Here is a 27,097-nt window from a genome sequence, read left to right as displayed (position 1 = left end):
ACCAAGTTATGTATAACTTACACATATGTTGTGTCTGAATTAACAAAAGAAAAATGCATGACAAAAGTATTGAATTGAAAGAAATGATAACGGATACCTTTTTCTTTTTTCTTAACAGTTTATCCCAGAAGGAGACACTCGTAAGTGCTATATCTTGTATTTATTTCAAATGCCCATTTTAAATCTGCTTGTCCAGAATGCTTAAAAAAAAGGTCCAAACCACAGAGCCGCACAACAGCACAAGGGCAAACTCACATACAAAGTGCCAGCTCTTCCCCGGGGGCAGTAACTCTTGATTACCACAAAGCAGTTAGGTGCTCTTTCATAAACAAGAGAGCACTGGGTGTCATTTGGTCACAACGAGAATCAAAAAACTAATCCATTAAGAATTGATAAGATATTACTCATAGCTTGGATGGATTACAGTAAGCTGGGAGGGCATGGGTTCAACTTCCTTTAACTAATAAGAGTGCTTTTAATTTCAGGAGAAGAGCCAACATTTTATCAACCGAGGTTCTTGCCCAACTGCTAAGATTAAAAAGACTTAATTATATTCTGTGTAAACACAAGATACATTCTTAAAAAGCTTTTGGGATGTAAAATGCAATTCTTAATTTTATAGCCAGGCCCTTTTTGGAATTACTTATAATCATACAATTGCTGACAGAAAAGTATTTTAAAGTGAAAACGCAATCTAGAAAGAATAAATAAGTATGAGGTTCCTGATATATTGTTAAATTTGTAACACATGCTGGAGTGTGGAGTAATTATATAGTATTTGTTTTAATCAATGCTTATTTTAGATTTTAGGACCATTGATACACATCCTAAAAAAAAAAAAAGCGCAGCCATGTCCTATCTCCCAGACCCTACAATAAAATTGGCATTTAATTGCTTTTTTCAGACATGCTATACTATCCAGATATTGATTCATTACACTTAAAAGATTGACTTTGTCTATCATTCCAGCACTGTTAATTACATTTTACTGATAAGAATTGCTATGGGGTGATGCTTGCAGTGTGGCAGGCTGTCACTATCCAATGAATTTCAATTATACACTTCTGTCATTTCTCTCTTCTTGGCTCTTCACTCAGCTATACAAAAATAATTGAAAATCTATTCTGGTAAGCAAACAGTCTCTGACTTGTTACTTTATTTAGGAAATGTTTTGGGGGGGAAAAGAAAGAATATTGTGTATTAAATTGGTGGCGGGTTCTTATGTTTTTGGAAGGAAACACTCAAAGGGACTGTGTTCCAAATATGAAACTGCAGCCAAGCTTTTCTGGCAGATTAAACAGAGAGTTGTTCATGTTTGAACTGTGAACAAAGACGCTATATGAAGGAGAAGACAATAAACACACAGAAAAAAACAGGTCTTCACCCAAGCCAGACAGTCAGCCAGGAGTTATTCTAATAACAGAATAACAAGACAACCAACAATTTAATGTTTTAACTAAAACGTATTTGATTAAGGTGCGTTAACTAAAGTGTGATATTTGGTTTATAAAAAAGAAAACCTCTCATGTGGTATCTTATTATTAAAAGACACCTGAATAAAACAATGGTTTTACACACATACTAAATATCATGGTAACCTATGTTTTTAAGCAAGAGAAAAACTGCAAAAATTGAAAATCAGGTATATTGAGATTTTGCCCTTTTGTTTCCCCTGAATATAGGGAATTTACACTAGATGAAGCCAATCAGGTGGCTATTCTCCTGCTTGTCAGATCAATTTGTTGTTCAGAGGTTTTTCCTGTCTGAAAGATTTGGCTTGGTTCCAAACATCCATTGTCTATTGTGTGTGATATGGTATATCTATTGATTACACTGACGGGGTAGTAGCTGCCTACAGTAATGCAGCAAATGTGTAGAACCATCGTGCCCATCTATACACAATGCATCAGTCTGATTAATTACACCTAGTTTTTATTTGATGACATCTCCACATACACTGGCACCAAATTCTATTCAGACACAATCTCAGAACAGTATTAATTCAGTGTTGAAATTGATTTTGCCCTTTAAAATGATAATTAACTTCAATATTTTAACCAAGCTGGCTTAATGTTTGTTCAGTAAACGAGGCTTAGCATTTGATACACTTCTGGTGTTTAAACATTCATATGTTATGGGGCATCTAGAACCTGTTTATCCTCACACTGCTAATAAAAGCTTGCCTGTATTGTATTACAATGAGCTGCTTGGAACTGGTTACTGTCTGTGCTTCGCAAAATTAAGCGTCACTAATTATAAATGGGGACACCTGCTCTCTACTGTTGTAGAATATACTTTACGGAGACTAATGTACCACTGCAGCATCCAGCTTAGGCAAGCTCCATTTTCAGTTACACTGGAGCAAAATATCCCTTTTTCCATGAGAGAATGAACAAGATTGGAGCAACATGCAACTGAACACATTTTGTAAACAAAAACAATTTGAATAAAAGTTAAAGCTTACCAGGGAAATAGTTACATAAAGGTTTGAAGCTTTCTCACTCTCAAAATTAAATTAAAAGCACTCAAATGTGAAAACAATTTTCTGGTTTGGAACGGTGCAGTGAGATATAAACGTCTTTTTTTGTTTGTTGTTTTGTTTTGTTTCGACTGATTAAAACACTAAATTAAATCCATCTGTATAAACATTGGAGTACCAGTTTAGTCAGAATGGAAATACTGTCTAAAGTACTATTCCCAAATATAAACTGACATTAAAAAGAAGCCTTTCAACTTTTTATGTTTCTTTATTTAGCAAGATTTAAGGTTGTCACCTGTGCCCCATATGTTCCCAAAGTTAATATAAAAAGCCCTCCCTGTCCTATACAACGTTTGAAAAATATGTGATTATATTAACATAGAAATTTTTTAATGGTAATGATTATATTGTTGTTCTTGTGTTTTTGGTTCCGCTGTCATGTACTCATTATATGCATTGTTTTAGTAACAGGCATGTTTTAAGTACTTTTAGTCAAATAAATTATTATAATCTACCACATTTGACTAAGATAAGATTATTCTTCTCTACCCAAGTATAAATACTCATGCTCTACTGAAAATTGGAATGCATTATCACTGCAAGCTATGCTGGCCAAAGAAATTAAAATGATACACAGTCTTTATACAGAAAAAAATGTTAATTTGCTGGTATCATTATATCCAGACTCCATATAATTACCTTCAACTTTAATACAATGATTACAGTTTGTAGAAGTACTTAACACATAATGATAGCATTAAGATGATTAAAATAATGTTTTGCTTTTTAAGAAAATGGAAGTTACTCAGCTAGTTTAGAGTGAATATGAAAAAGTCTGAAGAGTACAGACCTTGACAGATGATTAGGTCCTATGGCAAAGGTTTGACTTTTTTTTTTTTTTTTTTAGTCTCTAAAGACTTGTAGCATTAAGCTTCAGTAGAACTCTGTAGACCAAAGTAAAGACATTTCTGCTGCATGTTTTCAAAAACTTATCTCAGGATGTGCAGATTTAAGAAAAATAAAATGTGTATTCACTATTTCAGGTCACATCAATTTCTAATGCATGCACTATCTTTTAAAATGAAAACTGCTTTGGGGAAGATAAAGAAAAAAAAATCTATTTTGTTCACCCTAGTTTAGGTAGTGGCAGTGGGGAAATCAATGTCTGGGGTCTATACAGAGACTGTTTGCAACATGCATCCTGTATCCTAGCATCACAAATAGTCTCCAGGTGTTAGGAACAGTATAGTAATTGTGGAATGAGTTGAGTTAATGGAGAGCAAAGAGAACAGTCACAGCAATGGTAACTGTATGCATTTCAGACACGTTTTCCAAGTAGGAAAAAGGTAGAGCTTAGTTCTCAAACTTGAAGTGATACAGTACTAAAACTGAAACCATGATCTAGAATGTTTTGCAAGGCAGGTTTGACTGATTATTTCCTGAACAGGCACATCACATCACACAGAATGGCAGTAAAAGACAAAATGTACTTACTGTATTGAAATTGGGAAAGAGTCCAACAGGAGAACTAGAATCCACTTGAAAGGACATAAAAGGTTTGATATCCAATGAGGACTGCATCATCAGAGGTGTTCTCACAAGTGCAGGAAGTGTGCTGCTATTGCATGTACTTCCTGTTAGTGAGAAACGAAATAGATGCCTTTAGCTCTGGAGCAAGAGTCTATTTCTAGCACATGTTAGAGAATAAATTATTGCCACACAAGCCTTCGCAGAAATAAAAAATTCTGAAGCGGCCGCTGTGATTAGTGAAAAGTAACTCATCATTTTCTAAATGAAGCAGAACATTTCCTTGCAAACGGCTAAGTTCGAATCCTGGAGAGACATATGGTGTGTGAATCATCCTGGCAGGTAGAATGATTGTGTCTCTGAGTCTGAACAGTCTGACGAGCTGAGAGGCTGGGGACAGGCACCTATTAAAGCCAGATGCTTACTGAATGCATGCGGGCCTATCAAATCAATGGAGCTGAAGGGCTACAGGGACTTTATGCAAATCTGGGGCAGCAGAGGTCAGACTGCCTCTCAGATTATTGTTTGTTTATAGTCCTCCGTTCCATTGAACTCTGTATTCGGTATAAGCATGTTTAAATACAGAAGCTCTTAACACCACTGTGCGCTGCAATCTTTTAACCCTTATTGTTATCAAAAGCAAATAGATACATGGAAAATCAAAACAGTAATATCAATAACAAAATAAATTCATTTCTGGGGTTGTTGCCAATATACATAAATCCACACAAGCACACTGATCTAGGGAGAGAGGGAGAGGTAGAGATGTAGTGCATATATATATATATATATATATATATATATATATATATATATATATATATATATATATATATAAACATAAACAAGGGCACCTTTAGAATAAGCTTAAGTAATAAAAAATGAAAAAAACATGGTATAAATTATGTCAATGGTAAATCCAGAGAAATCAGTTAGATAGGTTTTTCTTCACTTTCGATGGGTGTTGTGTGGAGAATCGCAATGTACACGCAAACTGCTGACCACATACACCAACCGGGTATAGCAAGAAATAAATATTCACTGACCAATTTTAAAAAGCTAGAATTGAAGACCATTTTCTCTGTCTTTTTTGTATCTTTTGTGTCTGTGTTTCCTCAGCTACACATCTGAATGATTTAGTGAATTGTGAAAGAATGAGCAGGCCCAGTAATCCTCTGGGGACCACATGCTGTTTCTAGAAGAATCAGAGCACTCATACGTACATTTCAGATACTAAGAGACATAGTTGTTAGCATTTCAAAAAGCTCTTATTTTAATATTGCAAGGTACGAGGAGGTTTCTGTTTTTTTATGCTTATACAACTGAAGCATACTGTATACATCTGAATGAGCCTATGGCTACAATGTGCTTCTTGTAGTGAGCAGAAACAGCTACAGGATTCCTGTCATTATCTGAAATTAAATTCAATCAGAGGCAGAGATGCAGAAATTCAAAATATGCAGAAAAATAACTGGAACACTAATTAAACTCCTTTAAATATTTTACGATGAAAGTGGAAAAACAAAATGTAAAACGGTTAGGTATCCATCTTTTTTACCCAGCTATATCAGAACGAAAGTGTGCATCTGCACTAATGATAATGCAGATGGTTGCATGTAACCATTTTTGTTACCTTTTATTTGTAGCTAATGCTAACTTTTATACTATATAGTCCCACTTCCAAATGACAGGTTTACATTTAAATAATGACAACATGTGTTTGTTGTTATGTGACAACCCTTCTGAACAAGGCACTGTGAATAAGTTTTATACTTTCATATAGTCTTTAAAAGGTCACTTACATCCCGGGAGTGAGTGTGTTTTAAGCACTATGATTTTGTAGAGCTATGTGTAAGCCATCAGTGTAATATTTCTTAATCTAACTCTACAGTTCAGTGTAGTTGCTTGCACACTGGCTTAGAGTAGTTCCACTTCAATACCCATGTTACTGTTCTTCAAATACTATCACTGTGTGTGATTTAAAGCTTGCTCATGCGTAAGTGAATGAAATGTCTTCATTTGAGGGACATTTCGTTTTGCTTTTTGGAGCCTCTTGCGAAAGAACAACCAGGTAGATTTGTTTTCACTATTTCGTTTTTGTCATCAAGAATGTGGGGTGAATCATACCACATAAATAACAGCACATAAATACTTGCTAGGCACTACACAGATTTTCCTATTGCCTTTGTGCGACATTACTCAATGAAAAGAGTAACTTGTATGCATCAGTGTGGTACATATTATACAACAGTGCTGCAAATAAAACCACTATTTTAAATCAATTTTACCATGAGATTTAAAGATACTTTTCCTAATGGTTTTACATTGTCCAAGATGCGTTTGATTATGCATACATTAGACATTAACTTTATATTGATTTTTGGTTGGCTACTGTTTTTTTTAGGCCTATTTAACATGACAAACCAATACATTTGTAAGCATTGTACAAATCAAAACACTTGAGTCCTTCAGTTCTACTGTATTATCATCACGCACTGCACTGATTCTAGTATATCACATGCCCACTGTGACATTTTAAACATTCAATTACACATTGTCCCATTATTTACATTGACATACCTAGAAAAGGCCAGACTGGGTGTATTCTTGCACTATGGCTAAAATATGGCAAACCTAGAGGTGATCACATTTTCAATTTAATGAAATTAAATTAGTCGATCCAGAAACCAGATATTTGTTGCTGACACACCGCATTTCATACCAATACAGAATGTATTTGTTCACATTGATAGGCTATAATAGAAAACATAAATATGATCTGGTGCAAATATTCAAAGCAGTAGTGATTTGTAGTAACCCAGATTAAAAAAAATAAAAACAATAGAAACAATAAAGGATACTGAGCAACTAAAGTTTCAATTAATTCAATATGCTATTTCAACTATTACACAGCTCGTATGGCATAATACACCAACTTTATTCCCCTCTAATATGATTTAATAAAATTAATACAAATATACACATCAGAAAAACACGTAATAAGATCATGATATAATTTACAAGAACATTTTTAATTTTAATAAATCCAGCTAATATATATATATATATATAGTTTCACCATCTTTGTCTACCGCTTAAGTATTTCACATTAAGGCACTGATGTTCGATACAATTTGAAAATATACTGCACCCTTCAATGATCTATGAACATTAACACCTCAAGACGTTGCCTCTGTGGTCAGCAGGTTAAATTAAACTAGAGCTGGTCCTCATAGAAACTATTATGGGCCTTTGTGGTCTTAACCTAAAGGTTAACTAAATTGTATTTCTTGTAAAAAAAAATAAACCAGAAACAGATGATTTCCTCATTAGCATTAAGATTATTTTGAGTTTGTTTGCTTTGTCATATTCTGAAGTTCTATTTTTAATTCATAACACAAAAAAAAAAAAAAAAAATCACTCTCACCACATGAACTCTGTTCCCATTATATCACACGCAGAGAGCAGAACTCATCATAACCCCCAGTCTGCTTCTTGAGGGGAAAATTAAAGAAAGGATAGCTAGAGTTCCTTGAATTTATCAAACCTCCCAACTTCTACACTGTATGGAGAGAGAGAGAGAGGCAGGGAGGGGGTGCGGTAATTCTGTGACATAACGCAACAGAGACAGTGAGAGGCACGTCCTCTCAGCCATTCCTAAGCAATTATATATTCGTATTATTAATCAGAATTAGCAGAGCTCAAGAACATTGTAAAGAAAACAATGCCACATAATCTAAATGCTAATAAGGAAATGTTTGTTTATAACTAATTTAAATGAATACCATTAAGCTGACCTTTAAGTACCACCTACATTTATATAGTACCATTCCCTGTGTTGCAGAGATCATTTATCTACCAGTCTGTTCATCTATCTAGTGAAACAAGGTCAGATATTTTGTACATGAGTTTTATGTATTCAGAAATAATAATGTTGGTAATTTATAGTTTGTGCTTTTTGTTTTTCTCAAACATAATTAAGTGCTCAGAGTAGAAAGCTACTGTAAAATAACCGCTGTTTTATAGATAAATAAAAATGTGATTCAGTTTCCTTATCAATGCAATAAACATTGTTTAACTTGACCTACTGTTTATTCAGATTAAGAATAAACATCAGTGCAAAGGAATGACAATACAAGTAAAGACAGGTTGTAGCTCACATCCAGTCAGCTTTTCAAAATACCTTAGCTATACAATCAGGCTACTAGAGGGATTAAAAACAATTCTGGTCACCAGGCAAACAAAGCTATATGCCAGTTTGATACCATCAGAGCACTTATGTTGCAGATGTTATTCTAAATGATTATGAAAACTACTGTCCTTGAAAGGTAAACAAATACAATTTTAAGCAAAATGTATTTATGGATTATGTTCTTGTTAGACTCCCTATTTAAACATACTTAAACATTCATAAAAGTAGCTGAATATTAATCCTGGTATATTTGACATATATCCGTTAGGCAAAACATAATAAAGAATAATTATAAATCAGAAATAAGTCATTGTAAAGTTCAGTACAGATTACAGAAATTAATGACTGACATTCAAATTTGCCATCTTTAACAATTTAACTTCTTTACAACAAGAGCATTATCAAACAGCAGCAACAAAACTAAATACAACCATTATGTGTCAATTGTGACCAACAATGGAAATTAGAATAACAGCAACAAATATGTATGAGCTGTAAAGGGTTTAACTTTATCCCCTGAAAGTATCAAAGTATCAAAATAAATATTGCACCATCTTACGGCATGTTCCTTACAAATGAATGATCTTACCTAGAAAGCCTCTCGAGTTCATATTTATGATGCACATTAAGGTGCAAATCTTTCCACAACAAACGTGCTACTTTATCCAATAAAAAATGTCAAAGAATAATATGTTTTTTATTAACATGATATATGGTGAAATGAAAAACATTTACCATGCATGTCAACTGTTGCATGCACATCCACAATTCACAAATCTCTGTGAAGCGTACAATGTACTTTGCCCCCATTTGCAAACAGGGGTGGAGTATTGTTTGACAAACATCCTCTGTGAAGTTCTCTCATTCACCTATGACTGGGTAAATACTTATGAAGAGTGAATACTCTTCATAACCTGCAAAGGTGCGGGGAACAATACAACAGCTAATATGTGTTGAACAGTTAAGAAATGTTTTTGAAAATCCTATGAAAAAACAGCAATCTAATTATAAAATATATATATAGTCCTGCCTTGACAAATATTTTAGTAAACAGATTGGAAAGGAACTGAAAATATATTGTTAACAATTATTGAATGTTAACATTTAGTATCCACTGCTAAGTGAACTTCGTGACCCATTTAGATCTGTCCTTCTTGTGCCAGTGCCTATTAAACATCTATTTTAGGATTTAGTCCTTTTTGCAAGCACTAAGTGATTGACTCAATCAATTGTAGTGATCAATTATCGATTGGAGAGTTTCCCATGCTTTCAATGGTTTTATTTAACTAGAGGATCTGAGCCCTATGTTTGTTTTCAAATGTTTCGTCAGAATCAAATATTTACAAGGTTGTGGTTACAGCAGTGTGCTCACCAACTACTTTTAGAATAGCAGTATTAATTAAACAGATTGATTTCAGAAATGGGTGTAATCCTGGATGTTCTGCTTCAAGTAAACAGGTAGCAAGGTGAAAATTATAACCCATAGGCAATGAGAATGAGAGCTCCTACAAATTAATTCTTAAAGCTCATTGCATCAGGGAGCTGTTTATAGTTGAATTAAGATCAAAATAAAATATATGTGAAACAATATAATTCTGTTTAATGCTACTACATGTGTCTACAACAGAAGATTAAGATATGTTACATGTACAATTAAGTGTGTAAAGCTCATATGGTATTCTGAGCTTTTGGAGCTGGGTGACTGCATGACCACTGGTGCCGCTGTGAAATGATTGCTGTTAACAATGCTGAAGTGAATGCAGCATGAAATTGCTCTTTTCCCAAAGGTTAACAAACACTCTGTCTCCAGTCACCCAATCAAATCTGTATTCAAATATACCTCAAATACTGTTTGTTTGAATGAAAAAACATACCAGTTACGTTCAATAATAATAGATGTGGTGCAGACACTGATACTTTGGAATTTAAACAATGATGTGTTTAAGACATTACTATTACTAAAGAAACTGACAGGTTGAAAGAGTATATGTATGCATTTATATATTTGAGAGAGAGAGGTATCTATCTCTCTATATACAGTATACACACACACAAAGTATATAAACAGTAGGCAGTCTAGGCTGAAATACTTCATTTTACTACCCTCAATTCCTTGGACAGTAAGCCTTCTGCCTGTAAAAGTGTAACCTGACCTCGAGTCAATGAAATAAAATACATGGATTACTAAGCGGAATAAAGAAAAAAGCATCTCTGCACTGACAATGTGATGTGTCAAAAGTGTGATGAAATGCCCGTTGATCTGTAAAATATTGGTAAGATGCTAGTCTTAGTTCCAGAGAAGCATAGAGCAGTACTGAGTAAATAGACCTTTGCTGGAAAACTCAAATCTACTGGTTGTAGAAATGACTCCTTATAGCCTGGTTTCCCCCTACAACACAGTCTGAGTTTAGAACTGTCAAATATCACATCAAATAACCAATCTGCTTAATTATTCCACTCACTTTAAATAATATCTATGATCTAGACATGCATTCTAAAATAGCATTGACATTTAAATGTTATGTGAATAAATTTACCTAATATTTCAGCACTAAAGTAGCCTTAATCTCACAGTCTGGATTAACTCGGCCTAATTCTGGAATCATTCCTACATTTTGTATAATTTGCATATTCTGCTTTTGGTTTATATAACAGAGAATTAATACATCTGTAAATATTGATGTATAATTTGCTAACTGTGAGTAAACCATGTCTTACCAACCAGTATAGGACACTATTCAACCATTTTATTTAGGTTTAATATAGGAAGCAGATGGATAAAGATAGATATAGGTTCATCCAAATAGGAAAATATTTTTGTGGCCAACACCCATGTTAGTAATTAAAAATTAATTTCCATGTAGTGGTTGTCACACATTGATTCACCCATTGCCTTTACTCAGCCAAAGTCAATTGGATAAAAAAAACACAAGTGTGTAATACATTTTTTTTAAGCCTTTATAAATAGAAAAATATTAAATATCAAAATTATCTTTTGTTATCTGACTTCCATCATGACTGCAGAAGTAACATTTATCTTGAGTTGGTTCAAATGTAAAAATAAAAAACCTGTGTGAAAGTACATGTGCTGCATAACCCGATTCCAAGACATCTCTATGTTGACAGACGGGGAAAAGTTGCTATTGAAAACAGTGTTCAGATGTTTTGAATTAAGCAAGTACAAACTCAGAAATCTGTTTCTCACACACATAAGTGTCCTATATTTAGCTGTTTATTAGTAATAACAGAGATGCAATTCAATGTTCAGCTAGAGGGAGCGCCACCAACACAAGTCACTGAAGCAATTAGCCTTGGCAATAAAAAGAGCCAGAGGTCTGATTCTCCCTCTGCTTTTTACAGCATTTCCCTCCAGTCACTTGCAGCTCCCCCATGGCACAGGATCTCCCACCACCTTGTCTTTATCGCCAGCCTGGGGTTTATTGTAAAATGGGTTTGCATAGGAAAGTCAATAAACAAATCAACAAAAATCATTGTCTAATCTTAATAATAAAGTGTTTTTATTTTTTTGGGGTGTTTTTCCAATAGCTACAGAAACTCACCTGAATAAAACAAAAACAAACAACCACAACAAAAATATTAGATTGATAAGTATTTGATCTCACAAACGTATATATGTATCTGCTGTAAATTAAATTGCATGTATAGTCCAACTACTGAAAATATAAGTACTAACAGAAATTCCACCTGTTAATTTAAAAAAACAACAACAACTGTAAATTGTATTTAAATGGTTAAAAACTAAAGCAGTGAAAATTTCAGATTACACAGCAGAAAACATGTCAAGAAGGATGATTCAGCTAGTTGCATTATGGTAATTTGTAATAGGGAAAGTACTTTAAGAAAACCATGGCCTGAAAATGCCATCTGATATATGACACCATCATTTAAATGATGGGTTAAAATGCCGCATACAATCAAAGATGTGGTCGAATGAATGTTATTCTCTAAGACTTAAATGGAATGAAATGCCATATCTCAACTTTAAGAAATAGGAAAAATGGTTATTAAGAAAAAAAAGCTAAAACAGCACATAAAGACAGACTATAAAGGAAATTAGAAGGTAGATTTCTTTGGGCATTCTTGTCGTCTCCCATTAATATTAGATGATTCTATCATGGAATACTTAGCTCTAATCACAGATCAGCAAATGTAAAAATAGAATTGCTCTATAAATACTTAATTTAATGCTATTTAAAGCAATGTACAATCTCAAGTTTCCATGACAAATATACTTTCTCAAACGCTGTAATCTCTGTAGTAAGACAGAGCCTTATATTTGAGGGAGAAATCTTTCGGTTCTTCATACTGTTATTATGTAAATATTTATGCAGTCTATTCAATCAGAATTCTACACTTCGACAGATTCTACCATCCCTCATAATATAGAGATGTATTTCTGAGATCCATGTTTATATGCATAGGCAGATTAATCTGTTCTTTATCCAGATGTGCTGATACTTGATAAACCAGATAAAAAAATAAAATCAGTTAAAAAAACAAATGGCAAGGTTTTTAAATTAACTGATTTCTCCAAAAAGAAGAGGCTACACACTTTGCTTCTGCATATGTGAAGTAGTTCCTTAAGATATAGAAACAGAATAGCATACAGAAAAGCAGTTTATATAGTTTGCAGCATATTTACGGGGACCTTATAAGGAGTGAAAATAGGTAGTGCAACTCCCAGTGACCTGCATATTCATAGCAAAAGCAGAACAGATTCCCCCAGAAATGAATGGTTAATGTGATGTTGTTTTTCACATTGCTCCTTCTCATGAAATGAATTATGTTACAAAGCACACAGAAACTCAAATTTAAAATGATGTCATCGTGTTTGCTTTTAATGCACATTAATGCAGCTACATCTATGGATTGTGTGCCTAATTGCCCACATAACACTTCAAAGAAGATTCTATGCCTTCCATTGCAGTTAAACAGTGCAGCACTAATATACTGTAATGTACAGAAAGATATGTGATATAATGTCACCATTAAAACTAAATATTTTACAATCTGCAGATATATATGACAAAGTAGTGTGGTGACACATTTGGCAGCTTTATTTGTAACACCATCTGTGGACTGCACACTTGTATTGTAATGCAAGCGCTCAGAAATGGAAGATACATATTGTCAGAAGGCAATACTGTCAATATATACTTGTATATTCAAAAACCTGAGCTGATATTTGTCCAGAACATACCATACAATATAAACAGCCACATCAATTTGTAACTTTGTTTAATTCTTTATGTATTCAAAATAATATTCATATAAACAGAAACACTGAGGATGCACAGAGGATACATTTGGAGAGCAAATATATTTATTGTGGTGTCCACATCAAAAAGATGTTGGGAAGGATTATTCTTCTGAGTAAAACCATCTGTCCATAGCATATTATTATTTAATCCAAGATAATCATTTTTATAACTCTGTTGCTTACTGTTGCCAAACTTTAAACTTCTAACAGAGTTAGCTTAATCTCTCTTAAAATAGAAATGACAACTTCCTCAGAATTATGCCTCTGTATTTCTAAAAATATTCACATTTTGCACTAAGACTATAATATGTAATATTGATTTCAATAGCATTATTTTGAAATCTTTTGATTACTGGAATTTCAGTGGTGGCCAATTAAAATATTTTGGAATGGGCTCTATGTGTAAATATGTGTTTTGTCAAGATATAAAACAGATAGACATCCACAATACATAAACAATGCTGTGTAACGGGGCTTCATCATGTACATGAGCTCCTTACAGGTGATGTAACCCTTCTGTTAAATCAGTCCAGTGGTAAACCTCGCACATCAGAGGACCTGGCCTTTTGGCGTAGCGGTCTGAACACTCTCCCATGGTGGAGGTGTGTGGTGAGGAGCATCTGTGCCGCACAGTTCGTATCCCGACACAATAAACATACATTCATAGATTTGATGGTATAGCTTTTGACAACTAAGACTGTCCTTTCGTTACATTCACTTTTTTATGTGTTGATATTTTAAAAGACGATATGAAGTATTGAAGAGGACAATCTTCAGGTAACAGCAAGAGATTTAAAACTGGAAATATATTGTAACAAGATCTCTCTGACTTCCAAACTTCAACACATCTTTCTGGTCTTGGTAGCCTGCCCCAAAGAAGAGGTTTGACAGACTGCCTTTATTCATGTCATCAATCTGGGGACCAAGATTTGATGTATAAGCCATTTGTGAAAAATTACTGCTCTGGCACAGAGAGGGTACTCTGAACTCTGGAAGGGGTCCCTCTGAACCCATCACAAGAAAATATCACAGGCAAAAAATTATATATATATATATATATATATATATATATATATATATATATATCCGCAGTAATGCCGTTTTGGAATGAAAGTGGAAAGAACAAAGCGGTGAAAGTTAACCTCATTCTAATGAGCTGATCGCTAAGAAAGGAGCATCTTCAGTTGTGTGTATTATTTCATTCAAAACAACAGACAGATCAACATGGTAATTTCTGAATTATGTTTGAAAAAGGCAGCAAAAGGATGCAACACGTAAAATTTGAGTGTATTGTGATAAATACCGTATGTTGCCGGATACGTCTAGAATAGTGCAGTCAATTTTTTGGGCCATATTGACCACCCCTATCCAGGCCCCAGCCTAAACAGAAAGCACAGTGCATTGGCGCTAATCTGGAGCATGACTCACTGGTTTTGTCCTGCTCTGCCTTCAGTCTGAACCAAACCCATTTATCTGAGGTTTGCGGGAAGAAGAAACAAAAGAAAAAAATCAGTCTACAAGTCTTTCAAAGCTTACAAAAGGTGTCAGGGGTGGGTAACCTTAGTCCTCTTTCAACTAAATGGCTATGGTCTACCCCATATAACTCAGCAGTTAAGAGGCATGAACTCTTCCCCTGTTAATCTTCATAGCTGTCTAAAGGAATCCCTTGAATGGATTACAAAGAGGGGGAGCTGTGTAGGGCAAACAATAACCGGTTACAAAACTACACAGTAAAATCAAAACTATTACTGTGAAGTTAGCCAAAGGTTTCCTACACACCTGCAAACTCTGTTACCATGACAGTAGTGGGAACCCAAACCAAATCATAAATGTGGAAGTGACCTAGTATACAGAAGCGAACAAAGATATGGGCTGACCACACAAGCCGGGCCAACTCATCCTGGGATTAGATGGTGTAGTGTGAAAACCGCTTTTCATTAGCTGGAAATTCAAGATACAACTGCAAAATGATGCAAGTATGACATTGTATGACTACTGGCAGTCAAAGCTGATTTTAATTCGAAGCATAGTCTCTTTCAAATATCCTTTGATCTGAACAGGAAAATGAAAACAAGGAATGATGACAAATCTTCCACTGGAACAAGGATATGGGAAAGTCGTTCACGAATGAAGACGTTGCCTTCGCATGAGATACGCATCACGTTATGAAGTAGTTTAATAGCAATACTTCATAGCACCCAGTAATATGGAAAAAAAGAGATATAAAAACATGAAAGATTAACAATGAAAGTTTCTTCCACCTGTCAAACACAAGTTGCAATCATTCGTATTGAGCCATTTATATTAGAATATTTTTTTGTAGCTGTGAGAATTACTTTCAAAAACTGATTTTTCCAGCAGCTACCCTTCTGTTGTTTTAGCTCCACAGTTTCCATGGAGACAAAGGAACAGCTGGAAGGGGTCCCTCTGCAATGCAAACTCTCCAGACAGAGATGCATATGATTTTATATGCTTATTTTCAAATGTTGGTAAAACAGTAAAACCAACAATCCGAGAAGCAGAAGCTAGCCTAGTGACCTCTTCAGAGTTGAGCCCCGTACTGGTTTGTTTAAGGTCTGTTGATAACATTGCCCTCATATTCGGCACATGTTTTAAATACCCTGGGGCTTTTAACACACTTCTTAAAACTGCTTTGGTAGAGGATTTTATAAGATGCTATTTAAAATGATTGGGAGCATTATAGTGTGTAGATTCAAGTCACCAAATATGACTTGAACTCACCTGTATTACATTAGCAAACAAAATGGAAATTGAAATGCAGCACACCGCACAACATATGTCAAATATATGGAAATCACATCAGCTGAGATATTATTTGTTCTTTTTGTTTATTCCTTATATTTTCCAAAGCATGCAAAATTGCCCTGACTTCAAATTTGACCACAGAATGCCCAGGCTCAATTTATAGTAGATAATAGTGCTTTTTGAAGCTGAACATATAAAACTGACTGTCGAAATAAAATATCTGGCAATGACCAACAACAAGGCTCATAATTATTATTATTATTGTTGTTGTTGGCTATGTTTTGATATATTTAAATCCATATACGTTATTTAAAGTTCTTGAATGGATACTGCCAGGAAAGAAGAAATCATGAATATATAATATACTAGATGATAGCACTATAAATCATTCATCACACAAAATCTTTTAAAGTTTGCATATCAAACAAGCTGCATATTGGAGGGAAATGAGAGGATTGATTCACTGCACTTCTCTTGCTTCATCACTGTGCACTAACCTGCATTACACAGAGACCTGAGCAGGCCAGGCAGGGGGAGTCCCTTCTTCCCGGGTTTAATAGCTTGGCCTTATCTACTGATAAAGGATCCCTTGGTAAAAACCAGATCAAGAGATCATAGCACACATATTCATTGCAAGTACTTGTTGCCCATGAGTGTGGTGGCTACAGCTGAAAGTGAATGCCAAAACATTTAAGTCCTGAGGTTGAAGATAAAAACAAAATTTAAAATTATGTATACAGATTACAGATAACAAATTACAAATTATATAAAAGATATTAAAGTTTTTTTTCTTTAACCACTTACAAAATCAGGCAACTGTTCTAAAAAAAAAAAAAAAAAAAAAAACTCTTAATAACCACAATGGAGAAAACTAAATGTTGTATTGAATACAGTTTCAGTTCATATACAGTTTTTATAATTACTTTATTTCCCAAGTATTATAGTAGATAAAAGGTGTTTAGATATATATCCAGGTTATTAACACAGATAACAATCAGTACTCATCACACATTACATTTGAAAAGGAACTACACTGACTAATGCAACTGATGTTCTAAGGAAAATGTAAATTGACACAGACTAGCAAACACTAGGCAACAGGAGAAACAAGATGCATTATTTAGATAACTAATTAGCATACTTCTAAAAATGTCAACAGCCATTAACTATACATTTTAAACAATGACAGGTAAAATATTTGGTCTTTTCAATTCAAGATTACTGTAGCAGGAAATGGGACAAAAAAACACCCGGAATGTTAAAATTTAAGTCATGATTAAGTATGTTGAAAGCTTGTTTATTACAGAACATCATTCACTACACAAAATATGTCCACTCCAGATACAGTTGTGATCAAAAACATTCACTCACTTCAACTGAATTTTTTTTTACTAATAATTTAATTTAAAAAAAAAAATCATTCATCATAAATAACATGTAAATACATCATTTCAGAGTTTGTTGAAAACTGATGTAAGATTCCAGTTGAGTGAACTGAATGAAGACAGGAGGTGTAAACTTTGTACCGCCACTGTGTAGAAATCAGTGGAGTGGATATTTTTGTACAAAGCTACTGTTAAAAATTGAGAATTCAGAATCACGTCCACAAACCACTCTTTCCGATTAAAATTATCTGATATTTTCACTAGGGAAAGAAGTACTATATTCCAGAAAAATAACCAGTAACAGGTAAAAACTGTTTATATTCCTTCCAAGATATAAGCTATTCAATAGTGAGAGCATCAAAGTTCAATCATAATCTTCAAAGCTAAGAAGAAGCTGATCTTCATATGTTGATCTTTCCTTGCACAAAAATATAAATCAAACACTCAACTGCACTGGATGTGGTTTCCATGTTAACTTACTCAAAATTGCTTTTAAAAAATGTAAGATTGTATCACTTTTACTAGCCCTTAGACGGACAGAAAAATTGCCATGTTAAACTCTTCCAAAAATGTCAATGGAAATAAATAATTCAGATTGAGAACAGGCACATACAGGAACATCACTATGATCAGGCCTAGCTCTTCAGTGGAAACATCCAATTCATGCAGAAACCAAAAGCACTCCATACTGAAACATATACAAATAAATCAGATTCAAAACAGAACCCAATAGCTGTGAATGATCGCTCAATCAGAAAAGTAAATGCTTCTTAAATCACAAATGAAGACTAGATTATGAGACCTTCAACTATTATTGGAGTAGAGAAATGTAATTCATCATTAAGTATTTGATAACATGTACTGCTGTTTCACAATGGTTAACATGAGTTCAGCATGGCCAAGAACTAACACACACCAATCTTTTTCAATAGGGAGACCAAAGAAATGCTGAATCATGTCGCCTGCATAGTGCACTGGGAGAACAGTTATCAGTTTGTTTTTTTTACTTAAAAAGTAAACCGCCTTATTTGTCATTCTCGGTGCTGGTTTCAAACAGGGCTGGGTGTTTTCTCTGGAGAACTGCTTGACTGGTATTCAAGCTTAATAACTTCTTTTCACAGTTGAATTATGTCCCAAAGGACAAAGAGAAATAAATGACAGCTATTCTTTTAATCTGTCAATGAGATGTTTCAGATCAAGCTAGTGTTTAAAAGGTAATGCTGCTTTCCATCAGTGAAAAATGTACATAATGACAGAACGGTTTTAAACAGGCATTTTAAAAAGCCTGTTGCATCAGGAAGTTGTTGTACAACTTTATCCTTAAGCTTTAACTGGATATTTAGACTTTTAGATGAGCAACAGCCATTCAAAACTCATTGCACATATGCTTATAAAGCCTCGTAGCAATTTATGTTGCCAGTAGAAATTAAAAGGTTTTACTCAAAGCTTTATAACAATCTGCACTGTTTGCTTATTTCACAGATGTCTTGTTCATGCACGTTAACTTCAACTGACAAATGCACATTCATACCCTGCCTAAAATAATGGGGATTAATGCTAGAAATTTATTTTTGACATTCATCAATTCAAAATCAGAAAGTTGCTACATTATTAATTCCAACTACACTATAGAAAACGGTAAGCTTCTATTGCTTCTATTAAGTGAGTACATAAACAAAAGCATCATTTTAATTATTGTTGAATTAATATGTTACATTATAACAATCATCATTTAAAGATTCTGAAGCAGTTATTTTTTGCACTGATATCCTAGCGGAAAAAAAAATCTGCATTTTAAACGACATCACCCCCTACGGTTTGCAATGCATCAGTAAATCACAACCCCTTTTTCTGAGAATAAAACCAGCAAGTAACCGCACATTATATACAGAGGAAGACAGTACATCTGACCACTGTAACTTTCAGCACAGAGGCCGGGTTATTATTATTATTTTTGTTCATGTTGTTTTGTTTTTGTTGTTTTTTTAAGAAGAAAAAGAAAAAAGAATTACACAAGTTTGGATCTACTTACCCAAAAGCATGTTTCAACCATGTAAGAAGTTCAGCAACAGTGCAAGTTGCCCGCCTCAGTTTTGGTACGCAAAAAGCTCCAGTACACCTTTTTATTGACCTGTCCAATCCTGCAATGTTTTCACCAAGTGCTGAATTAGAGACTTCAAAAACATGCATTTAGCAAGTTGTACCCCGAGGCAGCCGAGATACTTGTCGACTATGTTGGAGTGCCTCAAATGAAACTCTCAGAAACAATGGAGACACTGTCAGCAGCTGCAGCCACCTCAGCATGCTGAGCCACGAAGCGATGAAAAACTAGGTCACTCCACCGAGATTTTTAATGTGAAGTGCTAAAATCTGAATTGAACTGATAGCCTATTCATTGGTGGGTTTACAGTCTGAATTAATCAGTTTTACTGCGTACACCTTCTTGGCTCCGATTCAGAGCTAGGAAGAATCTAGTTTTCATAAATCAAGTTCTAGGCAATCTGTGTGATCTGTAACGCATTACAGTGCTGGCTAGCAAAACAATGTTATAACATTGAGGGCTAAGTGATTGTATTACAGGACTTTTAACAAAGTAAAACAAAAAATAACCTAATTTGAGCCAATTAATAATGTGAAAGATAAAGAAAACATATTTGTTTCTAAATCAGATGTTCAAAACACAAAAAACAAAAACAATGTCAGCCAAGTCCCAGTGAGATTCCTCCACAATCCCCCTGGTAATGTGTAATCGAGGAAATGCCATGAGGGACTGGTCATTGTACATGTTCTCGTGATGTACCCTAGACAGGAATTTCAGTTAACATAGTTCTCTGGGGAAATCCAATTAATCTACAGTAAACTTCATTATAATTTTACTCGAGGGAGCATTTACTGCAATAAACTGGAATGCACAAAAACAAATGGAATTCTAAACTGCTGAATACTAAGCTTTAGAATACATAAAAAAGCTCTCATTTTGGATGCTTTATATAAATATGTATTTTTTTCAACATTGAATGAAGTACAATACGCAGTGTAGAGGTTTTTGAGCCACTGTTCACAGAACCTTAAATCCAATTTTAAAATAAGCAATCTTAATCTCCAAAATATGAAGTCCTTGTTAAGTGTAATGCAATCTTTTTCAAGATGGCAGCCTGCGGTAGTGCAGGGGTGTGTCCTTGGGACTGCTGTCTGTCTGAAGTCTCTGGAAGCCCCTGGAGTAATGCTGCTACAGGCATTTCTCTTGCAGCAAGTGCCATCAGACAGACAGCTGCCTCAAAGTCACATCCCCAGCACAAACGCAAGCTATTCTGAAAGTGATTGCATTGGAGTGAAAGTTAATAGTCTCTTCATAATAATAAAAAAACAATTTCAGGCACATTAAGGAAATGGTAAGAAAAAGAAATGGCCTTGAGTAGTAAAATTGCCTACAATCAGCAGAGGGGAAAAAGGGCATAATTACCTTAATTACAAACAAATAGCTGGTAGAAATTTTACAGTTTATTTTTCATTCAGTATTATACAGGCAAGTTGAATAAGTCAAAGCCATTGGGCTGAGCTGACCATTGATTCCAAATTGGTTAACGAAAGATACACAAAATGCAGTCGTATTTTAAAATAATAATAATACAAAAAAGCTGGGGATCTCATGGTTAGAACATTCAGAACGTAACTGGCCAAGGCCACTTGTTTTTACCAGTTGTAAGCAAGCATTGCAAGATAATCCGTAGGTGAGCATTACAAATATTTTCAATTACAACAGTCCTCCAGGTGTGTAAAGGCATAATATTCTCCATTCACAATTCATTAATTCATACAGAAGTAATCCTGGTTCCTGGGGCTGGGCATAAATTCACTCGATGAAGCAAATACTTTTATGTCATGGAGTGTGTTATGACTTCATTGAAATAGTCAAGAAAGGTTGAAAACACTTTGGCCATTCTGCAATACCTAAACGATTTTGCTTAATAAAACACGAAGGGATTTGTATAGAGAGAATTTCTTGTAATGTGGAAATATTTAACACAAACATTACTTTTTATTTAATTTTGTTGTAAGGATGGTATGTTTTTGCAGAAATATAAGCACATTCATCTTGATGTATAATGAGCTGGAATCAGTTGGAATGTGAACCCTCAAAAGACATCCTGTTTAGAAATACCCTTAATCCTCTGCTGCAGAAAAGGAATGGGAATCAGCTGATCCTAAATTTGTTTATTGCAGATCATACTAAATGAGCACATACTTAGGTTAACACAAGTTTTTTGATACCATAACAAGGTAGAATAATACAAAAATGTTCATTTTACCCAAACACATACCTATAAATAGTAAAACCACAGAAACTGATAATTTTGCAGTCTCAATTTTTTCCAGAACTGTATGTTACTGAACATTAAATTATTTAATTTCTCATTATGATCCATTTTTGCACACATCTGAAAGTCCATAACTCACTGTAGCACCAGAATGCTTGTGCCCAGGCCACTCACACCCTACCACCACACCATGGGTGATATTTCTAGAGCGCAACGGCCACAGCAGTCCTCCTTTGTCTAGAGAGCACATTCAGAGAAAGACAATTCACAGTATTCCAGCTTGATCATCATGTCTCTGAAGGGAACCCCAAATAGAACAGATATTTTGATGTACAAATTTAATTATAACGCGCAACTGGCCGATCAGGAACGTTTCCTCCAAGCTGCTGATATGATTTATGTCCAGAGGACGCCGCCTTCTGTATACAGCGTTTCAGCAGCAGAGGTTTGCACGATCTAGAGTTACAGCTTTGAAGAACGCAGTCATACGACGACAGTTTGCTAAGTAGATATGCCTGTATTATGAGAGTAATATCAGTCTAACCTTTCTCTATTTACACCGAGATGCAGAGCTCAGGAATACCTATAAATAAATCTCAAATATCACAAATTCTTTCCATTCACTATATACAGTACAAACCAAACTAATTTTCCATTTCTTAAATTGAGCCATACTTTGATTACTCGATCCTACTTGTTTTGGCACCATTAAGTGGTCAATTAAGTAGTTTCATAATTTTCCTTAGCCAATAAATCACTTCACTGCAACCTAAGGAAAAACAGGGGCTTGTTGGAAATTAATGTGACATTACACATGTGGCTTGACCCCACCTCTTACCATACTTTTTCTTAAGTCTGTGCTCCCGATACTCACAGAATATATTATGTGTGAACATGTATGAATCACAATTAATAACTGTTTACACTACAAGCAACTACAGAAGCCAGGAGAGGAGTCATAAATAACCCTTTCATTCAGGGTACTTGGATTGCAGCCAGAGACAAGGGCATTATCAGGGAACACCACAAGACCAGTTGTCTGCCCTTACACTTATTGTCAGGCATCAATTACCAATGCTTCGAAAACAACTCAATAATATTATTGCCAACAAACAGCCTAATGAAAAGTATATTGTTTCATTGTCTTGTTTTGTTTTTTAGCATCCTATTTCAAATAAATATCTCAAATGCATTGCATTACCAAACAAATGTGAAAAACATATTTCAGTCAATCACAGGTTTGTGACCTCAAAAACCATGTTAAGGAGGTTAAATATGATTCAGACAATTGCATAACTCATTCTTTGGATGGTACAGTGCTTGTTTTTAAATATTTTCTATTTTCAGCAACAGGAAGTAGTAAAAAACTACCACTGTAAGACCAATTTAACTTACAATGACAAAACCACTATTTTAAGGAAAACTACTGCATTTAAGAAGTACTAAACACTAGTGTATCTCCACAGCACAATCCTCTTTGTAGAAAGGTGTTCTTTATTACAAATCAGTAAAGTTTCCTCATACACACAAATAAATAAATATAAAACACATAATAAAGCATCATTGTTTTCCTACTGTCAAAACAGAACCATCTCTCATCACATTCTGGTGCAGAAAACGTTAATTAATGGAATAGTTTCAATCGATAGACATTGTTTTTTAAATATATGTTTTTAATATAAGATGCAGTAAAATAAAATAGTATGTGATTGCTTCAAAAATAAACAGTACACATATAAGTATAATTTCCAGTAACATAGGAAAGTAATCAAAAGTATGATAAATGAAATAAAATCTGATCTGTTGATACTAAAATATAGGTACAATTTCACCAACTAATCATGGCACACAGATAAAATATTTATATATTCTCATTTAAAAATAAAAACTAAAAAACTCCATCTATCTATCAATTAAAAATCGGTAAAGCAAAGTATATATTTATTGAGCAAATGACTAATCCATGCAATGGATATTCATGCATAGCAAAGTAGATTTCAAATGTATGATGTTACACACAGTCTCATTGCCTAATGAACTAAACAATCAAACTTGCGTACCTCATTGAGAGATTAAAGAGCAGGACTCGTGTGCTGGCTCTGACAGGCTTCCTGCGCACATTACAGATCAAACACAACACGCACTGGGAACAGCAGCAGCCTGGCCACTCTCAATTGCCTTCGATTTCAATGCTTTAGCCTCTGCCTTCAGATACAGAACTTTTGACACGTACTCATCAAAGACTACACAGAGGCCAAACGAACCCACAGGAGCCTCTTAAGTAGGAGCAAACACTTATTCATTAAACACTGCTCTAGTGGTCAAATTACCAATGAGCCCTTGGTATTTGTCATCGCAAAAGTAACTTGTACTGTATGTATTGCACGATGATCACCAGTGTCAGGTGGGGCACAACTGCTTAATCCCAGAGCGGTTTCCTCCAGCACCAGCGAAACTGTAACACAATACACAGCGTAGCTTCAACAGTGCAATGCCAAAGGGACGGGAGGGGGTCACCATTGCATAGGATAACATTTCAATCCACACTTATAGCTTTGATTCTGTGTGTGGGTTATATTTTCTCTACTGTCGCCACAATAAGACACCCGTTCAACTGGTAAGAAAACTGCATGCATATTTTTTTTGATTTAAAACTGCCTTCATTTATATTGTGCAGTAATACAGTGGTGTGCAACTTAAGAGTATGCATGTTTGAAAAACACCTAGATACTCGGGAGCTTTAGGTGTTGGTTTCAATGACTGACACGGATCGAGTCTCACACGCCTTGGATGTGAACCCTCTGTAATAATAATCCATTCAAAAATAGTGCTCTTACACAACGGCCTTCAATGGTACAGTCAGGTTTTGAATGAACTTGAACTTTTTGGAATTCCTCAACCCCAAGAGGCTGTTGGAATGAAGGCTGCCCTGCGATGTGCGTGAAGCCTGCAGAGTAGCTATTTTTAGACACAACCTTAGTATTCATTTTCTGAAATTAAAAATTCAATACTTATTACTTACCAAGATTCATAAACAAATGTGATATTATAAAACTTATTTGTCTTGCATTTTGCTTCCAAACTTCCAGATTCCAGATAAAATACTGAATCTGATATCAAATAACTGAGTCTGGTTTCCCACCACCATATATTGTATGTGAATGTTTATTTCCAATGTATCAAATCAATAAAATAAAATAATAAACTGCTTCATGTCTTATTTTTTTATTTAACTGTGTCAAAATGAGACATTCTTTTAAATGCTGAGGGCTTTCCACTTTCCACTCGTTAGGTATTACATTTTCTCAAAAGTTGAGGTCCTATTCAATCTGAAGAGTGCACACAGGGGGTCTGGGATTTAACACTGGTGAAGAAAAAGCAATCACAGCAGTCAGAGGTTTATGTCTCAAACTGCAAATCTCAAAATAGGGCACAATCCAGGACTATAATGCACATTTAGCATCAAGCTGCCTGATAAACTGTGCCATCCCTTCACATCTCGAGCCAGACTCATGTTCCCACACACTCCCAGTTGTCTTCGCCAGGCTACTTATAACTGCACATTCCTGCAACATACTCCTGCTAATGCTTCACTGTTATCCTAGGGACAGTCCACACAACCCTCCCTAAACTATGTAATACAGAAGTGACACAATCTTGCCTGGGGAAATCCAGACATGTTTGTTGAGCTTACAGTTTCTCCAATTACTTTCCACTTGGTGTATTTCATTCCTTATATTCCTTGTTTAATCATTCCCCACCAAAGAAGTACAATTTCATATCATCTTACATTTTAAATGCGGATGTTAGTTTTACTACAAATACAAATACATTTTTGAGTACTATATCTAATATATTAGACCTGTTCCAGCAATACAATGTTTTTCATTCATTTACAAATACACCCAACCAAGTACAGATACCATTCGGTTTGTGATATAAATTACATTAATTCAATAGAAAACCACTGTGGAACACTTATGGTACTCTGAAGTGAACATGCATGAAGCATGTATACTAAAACATATGCATGGATCTTTATACTGGCTGCATACTGCATCGTTACCGATTCAAACCTGAACAATATCACCATGTTTCTACACTGTGTTGGTCAGATGAAAAGCATGTTGTTAGAACACTATTAAATTCAAGCATGGGTTAATAGCTTGACTCCTAGTTAAAAGAAGACTTTAATCCCCAAGAGTAAATATGTAAGCTGAAAGAGACACTAATTTTATTTCCAATTATTTTCAGTATTGTACACATTTAACACTACATAAGAACCTTCAGTGGGTATTGTGAATATCATATGACCATTAATACAAATATATCAGAAAGACACTTGAAAAGTTGAAATCTTCATTTGAAAACACCAGTCAGTGGGTTGGGAAAAAAGGGCTTCCTGCAAGTTTCTAAGACTAGGTTTGGCAGGCAGAGAAAAATCTTAAAACCAAAGCAGCGGGGGAATCTAAATTAGGAGCATGCGGTTTGTAAATGCACAATGAAAGCTCATAAAACTCATACATTTAACACCAGAGAAGGTGGCTGGTCAGTAAAATATTATAAAAGCCTATTATATTGTTTACCACAAGGTTTACAATCTCTGAAATCATCTAGGTACAGACTCCCTGCCTCGTGTAAATGTGCATGAATGGCTGCATTTTGTGAAGGAAACAAATAAACACCACTTGGTGATTGCAGGACAACGGTGTTATGTATACTAAAGTACTTTCCAATCTTAAACCTTTGGTTTTAAAAGAACAAGATCCATGCACTTGCCCAGTGTATGAACTATAGAAAAGAAATATCATTGTAACTGTGCTAAGGAAATTATTATTTTGGTTAGTGTTGCATGAGACACAACCATTCACATTAGAACTTCGGAGATCAATGGAAAGCAGTTTCCATTAAACTCACAAAACAAGAATCCTGCATAACATTTCCAAGATTTTTTTAAATGGATGAAGGAAAAACTCCCCTCAAATATACACACAGTAGTGCGTCTAAAACCTAAACATACATAGTCTCCAGGACAGAGTACCTCTTGACGTTTGTGAAACACCTTCAATATGAAACAATTTGTAGTGGTGTCAAAATAACAATATAAGAAGGAGAGAGGCACAGGAATAGGCCACTAATAAAGGATGT

The 27,097-nt window shown here is 34.7% G+C and overlaps 1 protein-coding gene across 3 annotated transcripts in view; it reads right to left on the bottom strand.

The window, feature by feature from the left end:
* znf385b (zinc finger protein 385B) overlaps positions 1–27,097 on the bottom strand; it is an 82,082-nt gene that overhangs the window by 19,076 nt on the left and 35,909 nt on the right. Inside the window, exons 1-2 of one of the 3 annotated variants that reach the window (XM_066687966.1) lie at positions 19,663–19,826; positions 3,974–4,113 (exon numbers count right to left, since the gene is read on the bottom strand). In XM_066687966.1, the coding sequence (XP_066544063.1) occupies positions 3,974–4,113; positions 19,663–19,672 (150 nt within the window). In that variant the 5' untranslated portion in view covers positions 19,673–19,826. Of the gene's footprint in view, positions 1–3,973; positions 4,114–8,787; positions 8,944–19,662; positions 19,827–27,097 lie in introns of those variants that run through there. The other 2 variants (XM_066687965.1, XM_066687964.1) reach the window with 2 other exon arrangements.

The sequence above is a fragment of the Amia ocellicauda genome, chromosome 16 (genome assembly GCF_036373705.1).
Source record: "Amia ocellicauda isolate fAmiCal2 chromosome 16, fAmiCal2.hap1, whole genome shotgun sequence".
Taxonomy (NCBI): Eukaryota; Metazoa; Chordata; class Actinopteri; order Amiiformes; family Amiidae; genus Amia; species Amia ocellicauda.
Note: the sequence above shows the minus strand (reverse complement) of the source record. Positions and strands in the feature narration are given on the sequence as shown.